Consider the following 22,571-nt stretch of genomic DNA (forward strand, 5'->3'; position numbering starts at 1 on the left):
ATTTTGGTACCTCGACCCTGAATTGGTATAGGGTCTTCCAAACCCTGTAATGTAGGTCTCCACCAGGAGCCAGTTCCACCCTGGCTGGTATGGGAGGGTAAGTCAACGTAGCCTTCCACCTTGCCACCCGGTTGCTTGAGAGTGATCCATCCAGAACTCGAGTCCGTGATAGAAAGCTCTTTCTGGACCGAAGCCGTCACTCTAGGTTGGTGGCCGTGTAATGGGTGAGGTGGGTTAGTCCGTCTCTTGCCTAGTCCTTTCTACGTTGGCAGCAACATCTTGTCGGATTGATGGAGGGGCGATCCTCTATGATACGATAGTGTTTGTGTAATGGGGTTGGTTTCAAACACCCAGTTACAATCCGAGCCATGTCATTGACTGAAATGTCAACCTTTCTTGCATGTGATAATGCATTCCATACTGGTCCAGCGTACTCCACAGCCAACACACTGAGCGCTAAAGCTGAGGTTCTGAGGACATTAGGGTTAGCACCCCAGCATCTGCTGGTAAGCTTCCTGATGATATTATTCCTTGCTGAGACTTTACCCCTTGTCGCAATACAGTGCATTAAATGTCAGTGTGTGGTCCAGTATGAGACCAAGATATTTAGGTGTAGGGCAATGCTCAAGACGGTCTCCCCGCCATGTCACATTGAACTCACGGCCTGCTTCTCTATTGTTTAGGTGAAAGGCACAAACTTTGGTCTTAGCAGGGTTCGGATTGAGGTGATTTGCGTCATATAGTTCTGGGAAAGTTCATTTAGAGTCGTAGTCAGCTTCTGTTCCACCTCTTCAAAACTCTTACCTTGTGCTGCCACCGCCGTATCATCGGCATATATATACTGACGTGTAGCGTTTCCGTTTGGCAACGGTTGGTCGTTAGTATGTATGTTATAAAGAGCTGGGGCTAAGACGCTACCCTGAGACAATCCATTTCTTTGATTCCTCTATCTACTTTTCTTGCCTTGAAAGGACACGAAAAACCGCCTGTTATGAAGGAAAGTGCCTATCATTGAAGTCAGCTGATAGTCTTTGGTAATACTGTACACTTTTCCCAAGAGTCTTCGATGGTTTAAGGTATCATAGGCGGCTGTTAAATCTACAAAAGCAACACCCGTGATCTGGTAAGTGAGGTTGAAATGAGTTTTTTCCAACCTGAACAGAAGGTTTGACAATATTAAAAAATATAGATGTATAAAAAGTAATAAATATAAATATGTTTTTTTTAGGGTTTGAGAGGACCTATAGGTCGAACAGGAGCGCCAGGAAAGCCGGGTAATCCAGGAGAGCGAGGGATCCAAGGAGCCGATGGGAAGCCAGGGGATCAGGGACCTCAGGGACTTCAAGGACTTCCTGGACCTCTGGGTCCTCCAGGAGACAAGGGAATAACAGTAAGTTTTCATATTTCTTTTTCATCACTTGACCACTCTGTTGATATAACGCTTGAAGTTTTATGCAAACAATTTTAGGCTTACTTTAAATCACTACTTTACTTAAAATCTTTTAGTCATAAGATTCTATATGGATATACACATGCTGATTGCATGAGACACAAAGAATTAAGATGGTAGAGAAGATTAGAGTTTTATACTTAATTGGTCTAGTTAATATTATTTGTTTTATCATTCAAATTTTATTCCAAACTATGATTCTTAAAATTGATAAGATGTAGAATTATATTTCAGGTAAGGCTGTACAAAGGCCTATGGTTTGCATGCGATGCACTATGGGACCGAGAGATAACTTTGCCCCTCTCCAACTAGACCATTATAATTATATTGAAAGAAAAAATAAACAAGAATAACAATTATTTAGATTAGTAGGTCCGTATTCAAGCGTTCTGGTTTAGTGAGAGTTTCCTGTGAATCTAAATTAATCGCCCAATAGTGATTTTGTCAGTTTATGTATAGCTTCATTTCAGTAGCTTCATAACACCTTGTGTGGGTATTTTTTCCTCGCGCACCTAGCAAACCTAAATCTCTTGTACTCCCGGGCCCATTTATTAAATTATCACTGCTGTATATGTTAAGTAAGTATAATAAATGTTAAATATCATCCATGCCCAAGTACATAATACAAATTATGATAGTCAACCATCTATTGTTTAGAATAATATTAGCTAATTGTTGAAGTAAGAGAGCTAATATTAAAATCACTAGTTTATATAGTATATGTAAATACTGGACACATTGGTAAACAGTTTAAAATGCATTTTTGTAGGGAGAACCAGGAAAGGATGGTGAGCCAGGACCACCAGGAATGAATGGACCCCGTGGAGATCCAGGAAAAGAAGGACCTCCAGGTATACAAGGACCTCCGGGACCTGCAGGATTAGATGGGGAGAGAGGAGCAGTAGGTCCACCAGGTCCAACCGGTTTCCAAGTGAGCAAATGATATTGTGACTAGAATCTGAAAACAAATTAAGGAAGACTAGATTAAGGAATGATTTTAATTAAAGAAAATAAATATGAGGACGAAGACAATATGACAAATATACCCAAATGGTCTTAATTTATTTTCTGTACTGAAGTGTTTAGAAATGATATTTTTACCAAAAATGTAGGTTACATTGTAAGAACTTTTAGCTTTAACTTCTGACCAGGTGTTTACAATTCCACATAAGATAAGCAAAACTTTTCACAGAAAAAGTAAATGGACACTTACCACTTTAGTTTTATCACTGAATATAATGTCTTCTGAGTCAACTTGTTCTCCATTGAAAACAATATTGCCATTATAATATTCTGAGCAATGGATGTGTCACTACACAAGTGATTGGACTTCAATATGTAAGATTGACATGATTCTCCTGAAAATTCACATTGATTTGAGGGTTTGAAACCAATTTTCCTTTCAAATGTTTGATCATTGACTATACACAGAATAGACTTCACATGTAATGTAAACATTTGAAGCAAAAAAAAAAAAAAAAAAAAAAAACTTGGTGCAATCTGTTGACATGGTTCTAAATAGAAAGTTTTAGTTTGTTAAATCAAGGAGGATTGTAGGATAGGTTAAGAATGCACTACTAAAAACATGCATTCATGATGTAGTGTATTGGTTTGGGATTGTTTCGATTTTATTGACATTGAATGTGTATTAAACTTAATTATTGATATATTTTTGAAATAAGTTTGTTAGGTATACTGATTTTCCCTCTATTAGTGTCATACTTTTTCTTTAGCCACAAGAAAAGTTGGCATTATTTGTCTTGGTACTTTCATTCATCTTCAACCTAATCTTTAGATTCTGGTGTGCCATAAGTCTACTGTACCAGCCCTCACATACATACATGGTTATATTCTAATAAATTTTGTATGCTTAAATTATTACTTATTTCCTACGCAGGGCCTGCCTGGTATATCCGGCAATCCAGGATCGCCCGGCAAGGATGGAGAGCCGGGAATCCAAGGGGCCCCGGGACCACCAGGAGCTGCAGGCTCGAGGGGGGAGAGAGGGTTCCCAGGAGAGCGGGGTCCTGTGGGCCCCGTCGGACCGGCTGGGTCTCGTGGGGAAGCTGGTGCACAAGGTAGCGATGGTCCCCCGGTGAGTAAGCACTACAGTACAACATAACATAGTTATTACTACAAGCTAGTGAGAAAGTGGTACTTTTTAAAAGAGAGACAATTATTTTGAAAAATTAGTTTAAAAAAGACACTGCAAACAAATAGCACATTATATTTAGTTTACAGTTGTTTTTATGTGACAACTATAACTTACTTCAGTAGTAACAAAATTTAATTAAACATTGATTTAATACAATATGGAGTTAAAAAAACAATTGAAAACAGTTTGATATCAAAATTGCACCATTTTCTAAATATAAATTTTCAGTAAGAATTAGTATCTATCAATGAACTAATAACATATTTATTCATGAAAGTACAAGTTTGTACATTTTAAGTTAGCAGGTATATAGTATTTAATAACTTAGTTGAATGTTATTGGAAATAAATAAAATATAGGACTATTCTAGGTCAGATGGATTAGCAAGAAAAATTTCTAAGAAGTAAGCTGGTCTGCTTATCATAAATATTCATTCAGTTTTCCCTTGAATTTACCAATTATAAAAATGAGTGATATAAAACAATATTCAATTTTATGTTTAGTTAAACAAATTTAAAAATAATCTTTATTGGACAATATATGAACTCTGTGTGCTTGTGATATACTGAACGCATATAAAGTTTTGATTAAAAGAGCTAATCCTACATCGCAAAAGGTTTCTGTAATCGTTATTACTTTGGGAAACGTAAATTGATTTTACCTTTTTTGTTTCCGTACAAAAAGTTTATTCACTCATTTATGTGATTCAGCGAAAAGTATTAATATTTTCCAAGAGCAAGTTTCAATTATAAATAAAAATCTCTCTATTCTATGTATATAATTGCTATATAACTTAAGGGTTCTGTGTTTTCAAATTGTAAAATATTATTTTGATTTACTTTTAAAATAACAGTAGGTTTTTCATATTTTGTACTGTATTATTTTGAACGTAGTATTTTATTTTTGTTGTGTTGTTGTAATTGAATTCTCGTTTCCCGTGTCTACTGACTTGACAATTTCAGGTCAACTGATGAGTCTTTTCATAAACAAATAATAAAACATTGATTTTCTTCTGAGCAATTGACAAGAAACAATACAAAAAAAATATATATATATATATATTAGTATGATGAAACTTTTATAGGTACCATATTCTGATGAAACTTTAATAGGTACCATGTATGGTGTGTTTGGAAATGACCCATACAAAATATATAGTATAGCATTTTTAGTATAATCGACAAATAAAGATGTCATGTGTTTCTTCCTGAAGAAAATGTTATACAATAAAGTATATAGGTACCCTTCTTATAAATAATAACTTTTATTTATTTAAAAAATTAACAATGAAAAATTCACTGGAATTTTAGAGAATCAAACAGGGAGTTCCAGGGTTAACAGTTAATATTTTGCATTTACCTTATGATCAACTTTCCCATAATTATTTTCAGGGTCCGCCAGGAGCTAGAGGTGAGAAAGGACATTCAGGACCCCTTGGTTTGGTGGTGAGTACAGCAGTCAGCTATACATACAACTCAATGCATAGTAAAACATACTCAAAGATGTAGATCAAATTAAAGCTTAAAGTACTTTTTAAGTATAGCTAGAATTATAGATTGGATTGAAGTAAATTCCCACCTAAAACTGCAAAGTAGTTCATACTACTGTTAATAAATAGTTATTATCTCTGCACACTAATACGCCTCTTACAGTCTAAAAACATTTAGTTTGATATTTTATGGGTTTTTACATTTAGAGTTAAGAAGTAAATGAAATTTCATCAGAAAAAAATAACCTTTGATAATATAGTAATACCAAATACTTATCAAAACTAACATATTGCATTCAGGAAGATTCTTAAAAATACAATTTTCTGTCTGCACACAAAACATTAAGTCACAGAGAAATAAGGCACAGAGGCAACACGCTTATGGGACCGCATTCATTTTTAGTATGTTGTGCCAGAAATATCAATTATTAATTATCAATTATTGAGATGGGGACGCCACCTAGGTGCGTATTTTAACCCAAATATGAGTGAAGGATGAGTGTAGATACACTAGTGACGAGCAAGGAATAGCCTGAGCTGCGAGCACTGTGCGAAATTCCTAATGCACAGGGCACAGGGTCTTCCTTCACGTGAGCGCTGTAGTACATAAGGGCTAGGGGGCGATTCTAGACATTGCAATAGTGCCAGACACCACTTAGACGTACCATCGAATGTTTCCTCTATACCTTGCTTTTCTGTGAGTAAGTGCAGTTGTGGGGTATGTTACCAGGTATAGTCTTATGTATTTACCATTTTTACAAAAAATACATTTTTGCCACCACTATATAGATTACACTTTTGTGTAGGGTCTACCAGGAATGAGGGGAATGCCGGGGCCCTCTGGAGAGAAAGGGGAGAGGGGAGCTCTGGGGCCCGTAGGCCCTGAGGGGCCTGCAGGTAATGTCAACCTTATCTTCATAATTTACTGATTTCTCGTATTGGCTATTGAGTATAATCATTGGCTATATAACACTACAGTGTTATATAGCCAATGGTATAATATCACAGTAGTGAAACCTGTCAGAAAACTTTGGTATTGATAAAAAAAATATTACACCCCATTTTTTCAATATTCTAAAAGTAAATAGGAAGAACTTTTGAAAAAAATATGTTTCACTTGAAAACTAAAATGAAACTATAAAAAGTATGATTTATCATGAAATATGACTTGTATTTCAATATTAATCATGATTTAATTCCAAACAAATCTTATAATAATACAGTACTTTAAAGTTACATGAAAAATATTTTACCGTTAATGAGGATAGTGGAAAAATTGAACTTTACAAATCCTCATTAGGAAAAAATTAGAAAACCTCCCTTTCTCCATTAAAGTAGATGTTTTATTCTGCCAGTGCATGTGTGTCAGGCTAGGTTAATGTTTTGCATTAGTTTTGAAGTAAGTTCATTCACTATCCTAATTATTTAAAGATGATTATCTGAATAAAGACAAGTGTCTTTCAATGGTGTTCCATTTATTTTTACAAAAATAACCAATAGAAGAGTTATTTATGGAAATTGTCATGAATCCATGAACATTTGAGTTAGTTGCAGTTTGATGTGTTATTTTATTGTCGTTATTCTTTTATCAAGAACCATTGAAAAGATTAAATGTTTGGCAAATGGGGTTGTATTTTATAATATGTTAGAGTTGTAAACAAAATACCCTGTTTTTTGGAACAGTAGTAGGACAATCCTTTATTTTAACAAACACTATCTTTTGTACTTGTCTCAAACTTAATCTCTACTATCTGAAAATCTTAAGGTTTATATTTGTGAAAATTATAATTATTCTGATTTCTAACTAGGCACTGTAATGATTTCAACCCCCCAATAGGGGGGGGGGGCTGTTCATGGACTTCCCTTGGAAATTTTCCACATTACTTTATGAAAATTGTACAAACAATAAATTACCAAACAACATTGAATTAATTTCAACAATCATATTATGAATCTCAAAATTGCTAAACAACAAAAGAAATTGCAATTTTAAGACTTTTAAATACTGACATTATAATATAAAGATATATCCTGAGAAACTCCTGTTTGTTATTTAGTATTTAGTATTAAGTTCTTTTTTAAATTATAACTACACCTATTACTATGCTAAGTGAATATAAAGTCAGTAAAATAAACAATTGAATAGTGGCAGAATTGAATAGTGGCTATTGACAACAATGTGTTCATAAAAATCAAGGGTTAAAAGATTTGGGTCACAGATTTCAACATGATTCTTCTCCCCTTTAATTATTCTGTCCTTCAAACCTATATTTATTCTGATTTCACATTCACAGGACGGCAAGGTGAAAGAGGGCCTCAAGGATCAGTGGGGCCTCAAGGGCCTCCAGGTGAACCGGCAGAGAGAGGGGACACGGGCCCCCCAGGACCCCCTGGAGAGGTTGGTGCCCCGGGAAGTCCAGGAGAGAGGGGACCAATGGGTCCACAAGGACTGCAAGGGTTCTCTGGACCACAAGGTCTTGTAGGACTTCCGGGAGTGAAAGGGGAGAGAGGACTCACCGGTTTGAAGGGAGAGCAAGGCAATCCAGGACCTGTTGGTAAGTTAACACTGATAGAAAACTTTTGGATGTTGTCAATGTTATTTGGAACCTTCCTGATACGGTTGTGATTTATTTAATGTTATAAATAATGTTTTAAAAACACTGAATTAAAGGCAGATATTGCGAAATTGTACAATGAAATTAAGAAACTTCAACGATATGACGGGAGTCGCTTACAATAATGAGGAATTTGCATACAACGTGTTAGCAAGCATTGCCGGCATCGTGGGCTTCATGTATCATCCTGCAAAGATTTATCTCACGTACCCCGAGGTAACAGCCAACCTCTGCCAATATTTGTCAAATTCATCCATTGTTAGCCGTTAAGTGGGGCTAGATGGACATCTGGCGGAAGAAGAGGACCCTATAGCAAAATTAGCATTAATTAACTTAATTATTTTTACTGTACGACATTTTTTTTTACTGCTGTTTGGTTCAACAGAAGAGAAGTCTCCACTAAAATGTTCCAGTTTAGTGAGGCTTTACTGTAAATCTAAATGAATTACCCAAAAGTGCTTTTGTCCGTTTATGTCAGTGGTATAGCCGTAAATTTTCCAATGTGGGAAAACAATTGTTGCAGAAAATTACGGGTCGCTTACCAAAATATAGTTTCTCTGGGAAAAGCAGAGTGGGAATGTTTTACCACTCGTTCTCGCCCCACTTCACCACGGGTTAATGTATAGCTCCAATTCAGAAGTCTTTAAGGCTTAAAACAGAAACCATACTAACAATCTTGAATGTTTTACAGGAAACCCAGGAGAGTCAGGGCCACCTGGTCTGGTTGGTTTGACAGGAGCCAAAGGGGCAAGGGGAGAGCCGGGATCCCGGGGAGAGCAGGGGATGATGGGTCCTCCTGGAAGACCCGGAGAGGCGGGTCAGGCTGTAAGTTGTACAGGATCAAAATACTACCCCACCCTTAAGCATTTGTAAACATATGCTTAAAATATGTTTTACTACTGTACTCTCAGCATGAGGTATACATCATCCGTGGTTATTTTGTATTTTTTAAACTAAATACAAATTTCACAGATCTTACCAATAAATAATAAAAAGATCTTAAATTAAATTAATCAATATTTTAAAATCATCTTGGATAAGAAAAAAACAATAACAAGAGAAACTATAAGGACATTTTATCATTTGCTACTGATTGGAAATGTTTCACAAAATTACGTATTGTTAGATTTGCATATTGTAAACTGGCTAAAACAATTGAGGCACCAATTTGAAATTCCTATTAGTTAAATTATCCTGAAACCACCACTGGTACAGATAGTTTATGCAAGTCAGATGTAAAAGGTAAATAAAAGGTTAATTATAGTGATTGGTTGTAGGGTCAGCCAGGGACTCCAGGTAGTCCAGGACCTTCAGGAGTTCCAGGGATCAAAGGAGCACCAGGAGACGTTGGTAGACCAGGACAGCCGGGCCCCGCAGGACTACCAGGTCCTCAGGGGCAAGAGGGAGTGAAAGGAGAGCGAGGAAGTGAAGGGCCACAAGGAAACCCAGGGCCAGCTGGTCCTCAGGGCCCCCCAGGAGATAGGGGCCTCCCTGGACTACCAGGCCCCACTGGCCCTGCTGGGGCCAGAGGACTAAGAGGCGCACCAGTAAGAATTAAAAATAATTAAAAATTCATATTGCACTATTTGATTCATGCGTTTTCAAAATTATGTGAATGCTGAGGATACAATTAACATGACAGAATTTATAATCCTCAGGGACTAACGTAGATAATCAAAAATTTAGACAGAATAACTGGTTTAGCTCTATCTACTACAAAATAAAAACAAATAGTTTTGTACAGAAAATAATTAACTACTTGGATGAAAGTTAAAATACCTGATTGCAAAATAATAAATTATTATACAAGTTAAAGTTACAAAAGAATAACATTGGAAGAATGTACAGCATATTAAAAGTTTTCACCGTTAATTTAGGGAAAGAGTGTAAATCAATAACATAAATACATATATTCAATAAATGAACATGAAAAGTTAGGAGAATATGAATTGAGATGGTAAAAAGAGATAAGTTAAATGACATAAAGGGAAAGTAGAGGAAGGGATAAATGAAGGGAATTGTCTCTTGGTCAGGGGGGTGGGGGGTTGTGTTGGAAGGGGGAGAGGGTCTGCCCCTGGGAAGTTGATGATTAAACAAAACTGTTATCCTTGTCTCCAGAGGCGTCTCTAGTGTCAAAATACCTTTACTGCTTCTGTAAATGACTCTGGAGAAATAATCAACGCTTGCTGCTTCATTTAACATATAAACTGCAAAATTACAATTTCAAAATAGTGCAAAACTTATATGAGAATTTCTAACAACATTAATTCATTCTCTTAACCAATATAATTATAATAACGAACCACACCTTCTAAATTTCGATTCATAATCATTAATTATCATATTCAACAACTAACATAGCTAGAACAACAAACCACACCTCTAAATGTTGTTTCATAATCTTAACAAATCATAATCAACAACCACCAGTTACAGCTACAAACCACACCTTTAAACATTGATTCATAATCTTTAAAAATCACAATCAACAACCACCAAAGTTACAGCTACAAACCACACCTCTAAACATTGATTCATAATCATTAATCATAATAATCAACATCCACCAGTTACAGCTACAAACCACACCTCTAAACATTGATTAATAATCATTAAAAATCACAATCAACAACCACCAATTACAGCTTCAAACCACACCTCTAAACATTGATTCATAATCTTTAAAAATCACAATCAACAACCACCAATTACAGCTACAAACCACACCTCTAAACATTGATTAATAATCTTTAAATATCACAATCAACAACCACCAAAGTTACAACAAACCACACCTCTAAACATTGATTAATAATCATCAATCACCATAATTATAATTATTACCAACCATGCAGTAACTATCACATTATACTCCAGTTCTTATTTCTATCTGAATATTGGCTTTGTTGTTTATCAAATTCATCAATAACATTTTCCATTAATCTTTTGATAACATAAGAGAAATACTCATATGTTCGTTTATGTTAAGTTGAATAAAAACTAATAAGTATATTTATTAATTTGCCTGGTTTTAAAGTGGTTATCAGCTATTACTTTTTACATTTTGTGGAACAATTACACATTCTATAAAGTCCTACTTGCTGTATTTGAACATCCTACTAGAAACTTGTTGATGCAAGATTTGAACAAAAAGTAGTTTATAGTCAAGGGAAATTGCTAGAATTTATGAAAAATAATAAATTATTTTTGAACCCATTTTATAGAGCAATATTGACATCTAATATCTGTCTTTGATAAAAGTGGCTTTTAATTTTTCAACGGAAAACACTATAAACATACATAACTTCTTTAATTTATAGGAAACGTTTGTTAATTCAGAATAAAAATTTTGTATGGAACAATTTACAAAATATTAAAACACAATATCTTTCTCACAAGGGATTAAAAGGACTGTTGACCAAGGATTATACCCTCAACCTGCAATTATAAGGCTTTAGAAACATCTGTGTTTAAATTTAATCAGCAGTTTGATTGTGTTCAATTCTAATTAATCTTTTTCAAAATTGTGATAGAAAATAATGAATGTAATATTATAACAATTAATTATTGGCACAGTGGTATGTTATTCAAATACTAATGTAACAAGATAGATAAATTTAGATAGTTAAATTTAATCACGAAATGTTGATTTGGGCCTAAAGAATAAGAGATAGAAGAAAGGTTGTCATAACCTTTTTGAAGGACAATATATTTAGGGGTAGGTAGACGCTTAACTCTCCTTTCTATCATTAACCGCTTAACCCTCCTTTCTATCATTAACCGTTTGAAAGTTAGACACGGAAATGTTAGCCACTCGCACAACTTCCCCCCACGAGTTGTGACCACCCTAGAAATGCAACATCATCGATTTTTACATCTACTAGATATCCCCAACAATAATCAAAAGTCAAATTTAGACAGACTTTCAGTGAAACCCGTTTAGCGCCTGGATTATTATAACAATTCGTTTTTTTAACCAAGAACTTTAAATTTTACCCATGGTATTACCAAAACACTTAAGCTTAGAAAAAGCATTCCCAGGATCAAAATTGTCTTTAAAATGTATACAAACTTTACAACCGTCTTGAACAGTTAGGATTTATGTGAACAATATTCGCCTGTAAAATAAAATAAATTTAAAATGGAAAAAATGAAGGGGGTTTCTACTAATATAACTTTTAAAAATATCATAAATTTTGACGATTACTGCAGTACTTTGATATAAGGATTCATCATTCATCGATAGAGTACATTAACCTAAATATGTATGAAGTAGTGTATGATGTGTTGGATGGTTTTGCAGTTCTTTCTGCTGATTGAAAGCAGATGATTCTTTTGGCAGGATCATTTACAGATCAATGACTTCTCTCTTTAATTTCAAACAATGAAAAAGTTATAGTTTTCCCCAGTGGCGAACAAAAGACATCATAGCCACTTAAATACTTAACAAAATACAAACCTTTTTTATACCGACTTTTCAAATATTCTAAGATTTTCCTGTGTATACTTTTATAAATAAATATACAGCAGCCTTAAATATTTTCAGGGAGAATCAGGACTACCTGGAAAACCTGGTTTAGAAGGGTCCCCAGGACCCCAGGGTCTTCCAGGAAATCCCGGACCACCAGGACCTCTTGGAGAGCAGGGACCAGAGGGGCCACCCGGAAAAATAGGACCTCCTGGAATAACTGGCAGACCTGGAGACAAAGGACCCATAGGAACACCAGGAAATCCTGGGTCCCCTGGACCTCCAGGACTAACAGTGAGTAATCTCCAGTAAAAAAATTTTTTTTGTGTCCATGCCAGTGGAATTTTGTATGGAGAAATTTCAAACCTTTAAGGTTAAGCGGCTGCCAAATGTTTGTGGATATGTCAGGATTGAACCTTTCTCTTGTACCAAAGTCCATGACACTATAATCACAAGGCTATTAATTTTAACAAATTTAATAACAAAACATCCTCTATACAACCCAAGTAGAAACAAACCTTAAAATTGTCTTCGGCTGATTTATGATAATGTTGTCTTGTCCAAGGTAGTGAAACCTATAAATCTTTTAAAATATCGATAGAAGAATCAAAACTTGGTATGTCCCACATCCAGTTAAAAACAGAATGGCGTAAAATAAATTCTAAAAATATTTTTTTGTAAATTTTCTTTAAAGGTTGATGTTTGGTTAGTTTGGTATAAAAATGTTATAAAACATTCAAAACATGGTTTAGTTTGGAGAGATATATTTGTGGAGTTTCGTAAACATTTTCTACATTCACTAATCAATATTTTAACTTGATTTGATATATTTTAAACATCTGCATTCAGATGATAATTTCAACGAGAAAAATATTATTATTTACAAAATGAAAATTCAGGTCACATTTCTACTTGAATAAAATACATTGGACATACTTTTCTTCTGGTTTAGCATATCAAAGCCTCAAAAAGCCTTGTTTAGGATTCAAACAAATGTTATGGTTAGACTTTTACGTTCTATAGGTAGCTTGCTGAATAATTTTAACTTTTGAATTGCTTTGATTTTGCAACCTTACAAAATCTTATATCTGGAAATTTGAAAACCTTGATTTAAAACATTCATCTTTAAGATATTTAACTATGCATTAGTTACAGTTCATAGATAATATTTTGGCCAGATTTATTGATGAAGTATATTATTCATGTTCCATTAGTTTATTGTTCAGACATCATTTTATGGTTGTACTAGTTTATTAGTTCAGGGATATTTGTGCTAATTAATTTGAGGTATTTGATAGTTAATTGTGCTATTTGTTTCTACAGAGGTATTTTATGGTTGTCCTAGGGTCCTCCAGGATCCAGTGGTCCCCCAGGTGCAGCTGGAGAAAGAGGTCCAAGGGGCGAAACAGGTCCTCAAGGAGTTGAGGGACAAGTGGTAGGTCCAAAGACCTTAAAAAACATCACACAGACAGTATTTATCATTAATAGTTTAAAAGACGAGGATATTGTAATTTTTTGAACTCAAATAGTGTAAACATTTTATGTTATGATGGAGGAAAGTTTAAATTTCCTCAACATGCCATACGATCCTATATAACCAGTAGGGTTACATGTTTTGACAATGTTGTTCGGCAAATACCTTATTTTGCATTTTATAAACCTGCCTTTCTAAATAACTTCTGCTGAGATTGTATAACTCAACTTCTAAAGGAAATTTTGAGTTTAGAGATGTTAGATAATAATAATAAAATGATTTTACTAATCATTATCGTGAGCAAACATATTCATTAATATTTTATTAAGTTTAAAAACACCTTATTGCTTGGAATAAATCATACTTAATATGAGATAACATACACTTATATAAATTCAACACAATTTATATCTCGACATAATATAAAAATCCAGTTTTTTATAAACTTAGGGTCCAAGAGGAAAACCAGGACCACCAGGACCAGAAGGGGTGAAAGGAGAGAGAGGGGAGTTAGGGCCCAAGGGATCAAAGGGCCACAGAGGGCTTAATGGTCTTCAAGGACTTCCTGGTCTACAGGTACTGACAAATAATTTCTCTATTTCAATGACACTTCTATTAGTATATTTAAGCTGTTGTATGGGTTCTATCAGTCAGTATGTTTAAATGCTGTTGATGTGGTCAGTGGTTGTTTACAACAGTTTTGATCTTTTTTATAACTATAAGATATTTTATTGATGAAAATGAATATGAAACTATATAAAGAAAATAAATATTATTAAATTATGCTTACAGTATATCTACATATATTTTCTTTATGAAAATTGAAAAATAGTTAATTTGATTGAAAATAAAGTTAATATTTAAGTTTATAATCAAGGCTAATTTTATTACACTTCTACATTCGATACATTTTAAAATCAAAGATTTAAAATTAAAACAAAGGAGAAGAAGTTTGCAAGTTTGCTTGTAAACAAAACCATTTGTTATTACCAAGATGGATTCGGTGTTGTGTTTTAGGGTCCTGTGGGAGAGAAAGGAATAACAGGAGCTCCGGGATTGCCGGGTAAAGATGGGGAGCCTGGTCTCCGGGGTAAGTACCCAATCCAACATCAACATACAACAAATATCTGACATACAAATCACCAAATATGTGATGCACACAATAACATCGCTCTTGTGATACAAAAAAATCTACAAAAATGTGATATACACCAGGTCAAAAAATAATTGACACACACAACTTTAGATTATACAAGGTTAAGCAAAAGTATGGATACCACCTCTTATGAACTTTGCTCTCCTATATACAGTATAGTGTGTAAGTATGGAAAAAATCTGTATTTTTTAACAAAGGTTCGCCGATATTTTACATTAAAAATATTTTTGTTAAACCCCCCTAACAGGGTAGGGGGTAGATGGTGATTTATTCTTTTCAAATAGCTACCCATATTGAGTCACCCCACATTTTGAAGGGTTGGTATGAAGAAATACAGTGACACAAACCTGAAGCCTCATTGTATTTTTTTTTTAAACCCCTTAAACATGAGGGGTCACTCATTAGGTGTTGCTATTTGGAAAAATAAGTCACCCCCTACCCCTGCCCTGTTAGGAGGGGTTAAAAGTTTCTTTTGATGTAAAAAATTCCGGAGTCTTTGCTTACAACCAATGCCACAAACAGAATATTTATATCTATTTCGGTAAAAAATACAGACTTGTTTCCATATTTGTGAAATTGGCACTTTTTCACATACCCTAAATCAAATTTTGGAATACCTGCTATTTTGGCTAGGGGTGAGATGTACACCTCGGGTTTGCATCTTTGCGCTTCTTTAGACAGCCCCTTAAAAATAAGGAATCACTCAATAGGGGTAGCTGTTTGAAAAAAAGTCACCCCCTACCCCTTAATATTTTTATTAATTTTTTTTAAGAGGTTGGTGGCCTCTTTTAACATTGCCCGTCCACATAGACTAACTGCCTGTGCGTGGAACGTATCCAGCAAGGCAAGGGGTGAGCCGGTACAGTACAAGGATGAACTGTACTGATAAAATGTTTGCGGCAGTGACCAGGATCCGAACTAGATCCGAACCCACGCCATCGCTTCCTTGGGCCCGAAGTCTGTAACGCTACCAACTGAGCCACCGACTCACCATATGTTAGGGGGGTTAACAAATATTTTTAATGTAAAATATCCCGGAACCTTTGTTAACAATTAATGCCATGAACATAATATTTATATCTATTTCGGTTTTTAGTTTGTAAAACAAACTCTAAATTTATATATATACAGGGTGAGTCACTGCTGAATGCATTAATTTTAACAGCTTATTCTACTCATCAAAAGGAACCAAAAAATGTATATAAACCCTGGTCTGACCTTTACTGTTTTGCTGTTATGGCGTCATTTGTGATTTTTTCAAATAACAGGACTTTTCACTGTTAATTTGACGTTATAAGCCAAACCCACGTTTGAAAGATATGAAAACTGGTATCATTTAAAGGAGGGTTAAATTTACTGCAAATTAAACACAATACCAAAGTAACAACTCTTCATACAATGGTTTGCAAATAGCTTTAAATGTAAAATTTATTTTTAGTAAATATATGTGAGTTTGTATATATGTAATTTACACAGCATCACCAAGAATATATAATGTATTACACATCATAATACATGATATACTTAATGTCACTATGACCATATAAATAATAAAAGCAACTGACTCAAAATCAATACTATTTTCCTTTCCAGGGACGCCTGGCAGAGATGGTAACCCAGGACCTCCAGGCATCATGGGCCCTGCTGGTCCCCGAGGTCCCGCGGGAGAGGCTGGTAAGGATGGTTCTCCGGGAAGTCCAGGACCTCCTGGACCACCGGGACCTGCCGGGGAACCTCTTGGATACGACGCTGCTGCGTTGGCTGCGCTCTTGAACCAAGGATCGAGCAAGGTGAACACCTGTTTTATTACAAATCCTGTGTATGATCTCACTACTAAATGTTGCAGACCTCAGAGTAATTTTTACGCATACATTTTTTAATGAAAATTAAGATGTAGTAGATTAATACAACAAAAAAATTATTAGCAGTCATTACGTACTTTCTTTGTCTACAATTTTAAAACTTTGATAATACACATCATCGTACATAACTTAACAAATATTTCATGCCAAGTATCGATGTTTTGCTTGATGACAGGGCCCAGACCCTCTCAGTGGAGACGAGCCTCCTCGCTTGTTTGGCAATGATGTTACAGAAGAGGAGAGGAGAGCGCTAGTACTCAAGGCCTACGAACACCTCAAGCAGAGTTTCGAGCGCTTCAAGAAACCCGATGGAACAAAGTTCGCCCCAGCCAAGACTTGCAGAGATCTTGCAGTTGCTTATCCCAACCTGCCAAACGGCGAGTACAATATAGTTAAATGTGTTAACTGGGAATAGTGGTTTTCTAAACCTTTCTAACATTTTATATTTTGTTCTTTACTTAAAAAGCTTAACTGAATTTCTAGGTCTATTAAGTTAAATTGTAAGCACAGTCTTATAGTGTAGTTAATCAATTGATAGGTGTAAAGAAATAACATACTGTGATACGTTTAGTACAGCCTACCAAATAATCTATCAACAAAAAATGAAATTGCAAATTTCAAAAGTAATCCATGAAAAATTTTGAATTCTCTTGCTAGAATAAAATAACAACATTAACTGGATGACTAGAAAATACCTACAAATTCATTGAAGGTCAAAAGAAACGAATATGTATAACCAATCTACTACAACTTTCCAAATATTTAAAGTATACTTTAAATATCATATATTTAAAATAAAAAGCTAATGCTGTTTTTAAACTCATGCATTGCTGAATTGTGGAGGTAGTTTAAATACCAATGTTAATGAAGGATGATGACCGGTGGAGGGCTTTAAAAGGGGCCACGGGGTTTTGTACAAAAATAACTTTTAAAAACTAACATTTAACGATTCAATTTTTTTTAAATTAATATTTTACTACTCTTGTGGGTGACGATGGCGACAAATCAAGGGCGATGCTAGGGGTATTCGGGTTATTTTGGCCTAGAGTCGTAAATACCCTAAATCCATAACTGATGATGACCTGTCACTAATCAGTGTTTCTAATCTTTCCAGGAGAGTACTGGGTGGACCCGAATGAAGGAGACATAAGGGACGCCATCTTGGTACAATGCGACATTGAGAAAAGACTGACATGCCTACTGCCACAACCAGCGGCCAGTCCCCACATAACACATCTTGGGGATGAGCAGGAGTACTGGCTCTCGGAGCTTGACGCAGGCTTCAAGGTTCAACTCAATTCAAAACTGTTATTCATGAAAGTTAAAGTGATATATTAGAGCCATTCATTGATTCAGGCAGTTAAAGTATGCATGAACAACGTCAATCATTTAGTTGTATAGAAAAGAATATGAAAATAAACCATAATTGTCTCAAGACTTACTCATAAGAATACAGTAGAACCCCCACCCAGTTTACCTAATATAAAGGGGGGAGAGCCGTTTCGGATAACCATTTTTTCGGTTAACCCATCATATGCTAAAAATAGCCAATGTATTACCACGGTGTGTAGAAAAAGTCAATTTAAGACCATGTCTATTTAATTCAGTGTTTAATTTCAGCTACAAAAATGTTACAACGGGTTAGAAAATACTTAATCTAAACAACCGAAATTACTAAAGCATTTTACTGCCCTGTATTATTTTATGGAATCATTTTGCTTAACCGGGATTCGGTTAACCTGAATTCGGTTAACAGGGGTTCTACAAAACAAAAACAAAAAATACAATCATCATGTGAATTAAATTTTAAAGAAATGAAAACTATTATTCACAAACGATCGAGAAACAAACAGATAATTATCTAGTCAAGTTCCTTAGTTGCAAAGACATATATGTAAAATCGACCTTCAACGACACAATAATATAAATTAACTTCTTAATATGCACATTACGTGTTATTATTTTCACAGAAAGTAAATTAAAATATGTCTAATAACACCTAAATCCTCAACGAGTATTTACACTTGTAATGTTAAGATGGTAAATATTGCTATACCGTACTATCTTTCATATAGATATAGAATAGAATAGAATAGAAAAAGTGTCTCATTCATTCCATATCAATTACATGAAATAAAATACAGCCATCTTGTTCCATAACGCAATTATACAACGATGGTCATACGGCTGTCTGCTGGGTTGGCACAATGTCCATTCCATATTTGTCCCATATAATCAACTTACGGAGCATTAAAATCGGAAAAAAAATAAAATCACCCTTCTTTAGGTAACAAATATACACATACAACTCTGCATATATACAGATATAACATATATTTGCCGCCTTGTTTACACAGTATAAGTGTACATACATAGTATGTTTAAAGTGTTATTAGACATATTTTTATTTACTGTACAATTATATACTTAAATTGGTCATTCTTGAAAAAAATAAAAGACTTTCATTTTGATTTTTTGTTATTCTTTCAGATAAACTACAAGGCAGATAGTAACCAAATTGGTTTCCTGCAACTACTATCTACCAGTGCAAGTCAAAATCTGACCTATCATTGCCTCAACTCGGTGGCTTATTTTGATCTGGAGCACAAGACCTATAGACGAGGCCTGAAACTGTTGGGCTGGAATGACGCCGAGATAATGCCTAGAGGAAATGCCAAATTCCGGTACAACGTAGATGATGACGAGTGTCGCGTAAGTAGTTTAATCCTCTATTAATATAAAACAAATAGAATATTTGACATACGGTATTGCTAAAATATAAGTATTTGTATAGCATGTGTATTGTTTAAATATGAATTATATCTATGCATATTGTATATATATTAGTAATACATACTAGAGCTCGCCCCGTGGTCGAAAACTTGAGCAAAAGTGGTCTATGTATTGTGCAAACTTATCTATTTTCACCCCACGCTGCAAATAAAACATGTGATCGGAATTTCTTCCATTTATTTTGATTTTCTGTTTATATTTTATTGTTATTAAATCCAATAATTCTCCAATCTGTATTCTCCATAAAAAAGTTTAATTACTATTTTTGACAGAATTAACATAAATATTTTCAATAAACAAATAAAACCTGCACATCGGTAACCTTTCTTTTGGTGGAGTATGGTTAGACTAGCTGTCATAAGCTTTACATTTTGGCTCCATGTTAAATCTCCATAATAAAAGTATATTAGTTACTAGAGGTCGCCCCAAGGTCGAAACTAGACCAAAAATATGTAATGTACAGACTTTTCTATTTTCACCCCACTCTGTAAATAAAACATGTGATTGGAATTTGTTTGGATTTTCTGTTTATATTTTGTTGTTATTTTGTCACCAGGATGGCTACCCATAAGGCCTATGTTAATTTTTAAAAATTTCAAATTCATTTTTCGTGCTTATTTTTGAGCCTGTTTTAATTTATAATGGGATTCTGTATATCTACAGGAAAATATCTTTCATTTGGTACCAACCGCGTGTAATTCGGTCCATTAGTATTGTCAGGCTAGCTGTAATAAGTTATACAAAAGTTTTTTAATATATAAGATTACTAAAAGTTCATTCAACTTGTACAGTATCCAAAATATCTGTATTATCCCAGAGATAGTATTGAATAAAATAGAGTTACTTATTATACAAAGTTATATTTCTTTATTGAAACTAAACATATGGAAATTTAATATGTATAGAAATACCCCCGCCACAACGAAACTGCAGACTAAGCGAGATTCGATTAGACTGATTTGATTTATTAATTATGTCAAACTTTTTACCAATTTTAACAACATTAGGTTCAACGAGTACCTAGGTTTTCTGCTACAGGGAATAAAACAAGATTTTTATAACATGTTAATAGTGTACCTAGTATAAAAATAATAAATTTGCCAAATGTTATAAAAATATATCTATAAACAAACAATGTACAACAGTTTACTTATCCTCCTTAAAAATAAAATGGTAACTTTAGATGTACATTTTTTTATTTTCTCCTTTATTATAAAGCTAAGCTATTAACATTTCACTAAAAATAATTTTTATTAGATACTCTGTTGTAGCAAGCCTAATAATTAAACCTAATGTTATTTAAATAGGGAATGCATTTGATATTTTGAGGAAATATAGTCTGTAGGTTTGCTACACTGGGGTATTTAATTTTAAGATGGGTAACCTTCGAACTACCGAAGGTATTTAAACCACTCAGGATCCTTTTTACCTCTTGTCCCAAAATGTTATACTACTGCTATCCTGTTATAATTCGAATTGTTATTTTTTTAGTCGAGAAAGCAAGAATGGAGTCGTACAACCATCAGCTATTCCACTGACCGAGCTCTTCGACTGCCTATCACTGACATTGCCTTGAGGGACATCGGCAAAGCCAACCAGAGCTTCTGGATACAACTTGGCAAAGTCTGCTTCAAGTAGTCTAAACTTGGCAAAGTCTGCTTCAAGTAGTCTAGCAAAGTTAAGCTTAGTCAACCATTGTGACTTATCTTTGTAAAGACTGAACAACATATTTGTACTTCATCGGTTATTAGTTTTATTTAGCATCTTAATTCAAATATATCTTTTAATACCTTCACTTGGAAACTAAGTCTGAACTAAAAGCAACTTATTAACGCTTCAGGGTTAGTATGTTTTAATTAGTAATGTTAAATAATCTCAATACTCATATTAGGCTCAAATTAAACATGCTGTTCTTGTATTAGTATTCTGTTAAAATGTAATTGCTTGAAACAGGTATAGAAGACAATTGTTTAAAAATTGATCAAAATAGTTTTCTCACTACAATGGTGCACAATTAGTTAAAATAACATAAATTTGTATGACATTGTGGTAGTTAGACAATATCAAGCTTAACCTTAGACAAGAATTTACCTCCTGATAATAACTGCCAAAATACTGCCATTGTGTTGAACGCAGATCACTGCCATAAGTGTATGTATATAATTTTGTACCATTGTTATTAATTAAAACATTGAAAATTAAATAGTGTTTCTCATTAATGCATTCCGTAGTCCACAGGTTTTAGTTAAGACTATTGGAATCAATATCATAAATAATTAACATCAATATAATTATTTGACCAAATTTATCACATTGACAAAAACATTTTATGATTGTACATAATCCATATATGAGTATCCTTTGTCATTTTCCTTATCGGCTCAACTATAAACCCTAAGCAGTTTCTTTAACAGCCACAAAAATTTTGTAATACATAAATTTATGACTAGGAATTTTAATATTTTGGTAATAGAATATTTCATTGTATTTTAAATGATCAAATATCTTATCTTGTAGATAAAATTTTCTTAACGAAACCGTGACATTATTTTTTGCAAATCAACAAACCTTCCAGGAAACGATTACTGTACTACAAAATTGTTCTTCCAAACAAAATGAAACGGAACAAACAGAGAACATAATATACATCTCTGAAGGAGTCGTTTTGATATATGCATGAGTGGACCCTAAGGAATATCCAGACCATTTGACATTTTGACAATCATTGTTGGCGAAAAAGTTCTCCCAAACATTGCCTAAGATAGACTATCTAACCATAAATATTTACTAATTGAGAGCAGTAGAACTAGGTAAAATGTGTTTTTTTATTTTCAATTGATTATTCCTGGTACCATGCAAGACAGAGGTTTTCAATAGATTTTGTTACAGTGTGAAATAAATGCATGATTAATTAGAAATACAGAGTGACTGGTCATCAATGTTACACAAATTGTTTCATGTAAGTAAAAGGTAAATGAAGATTTTTAAAAAATAACCATGGTTTTAAACACAATACAGCAATTTCTCAATTACCTGCGGATTTGAGTAGATGATGTAATTTACGTGTTCTAAATTAAATTTTAAATAAGAATAATAAAAAATAATGGAC

The 22,571-nt window shown here is 34.1% G+C and overlaps 1 protein-coding gene across 1 annotated transcript; it reads left to right on the plus strand.

Moving 5' to 3' along the window:
* The first annotated feature begins 368 nt into the window (after positions 1-368).
* Positions 369-21,632, plus strand: LOC128999069 (collagen alpha-1(I) chain-like). The gene is made up of 18 exons (XM_054425426.1): positions 369-506; positions 1,229-1,390; positions 2,220-2,381; positions 3,348-3,545; positions 4,997-5,050; positions 5,901-5,991; positions 7,389-7,649; positions 8,401-8,534; positions 8,987-9,256; positions 12,256-12,471; positions 13,523-13,612; positions 14,102-14,227; positions 14,669-14,741; positions 16,401-16,597; positions 16,845-17,046; positions 17,784-17,956; positions 19,160-19,381; positions 20,954-21,632. Exons 1-18 carry the CDS (start codon positions 369-371, stop codon positions 21,098-21,100), a joined length of 2,916 nt encoding a protein of 971 aa, XP_054281401.1. The 3' UTR covers positions 21,101-21,632.
* The last annotated feature ends 939 nt before the right edge of the window (positions 21,633-22,571 follow it).

The sequence above is a fragment of the Macrosteles quadrilineatus genome, unplaced genomic scaffold (assembly GCF_028750875.1).
Source record: "Macrosteles quadrilineatus isolate MER2022 unplaced genomic scaffold, UCM_ALF_1.0 Scaffold_7__1_contigs__length_78375512, whole genome shotgun sequence".
Lineage (NCBI taxonomy): Eukaryota > Metazoa > Arthropoda > Insecta > Hemiptera > Cicadellidae > Macrosteles > Macrosteles quadrilineatus.

What these genes read in the sequence shown, in the direction of transcription:
- LOC128999069 (XM_054425426.1), top strand. Translation starts at nt 369, where the DNA reads ATGTCATTGACTGAAATGTCAACCTTTCTTGCATGTGATAATGCATTC. An exon ending in CAGGACCCCTTGGTTTGGTG is followed by an intron (nt 5,051 to 5,900) that starts GTGAGTACAGCA and finishes ACTTTTGTGTAG; the next exon opens with GGTCTACCAGGAATGAGGGG. An exon ending in AGGCCCTGAGGGGCCTGCAG is followed by an intron (nt 5,992 to 7,388) that starts GTAATGTCAACC and finishes TCACATTCACAG; the next exon opens with GACGGCAAGGTGAAAGAGGG.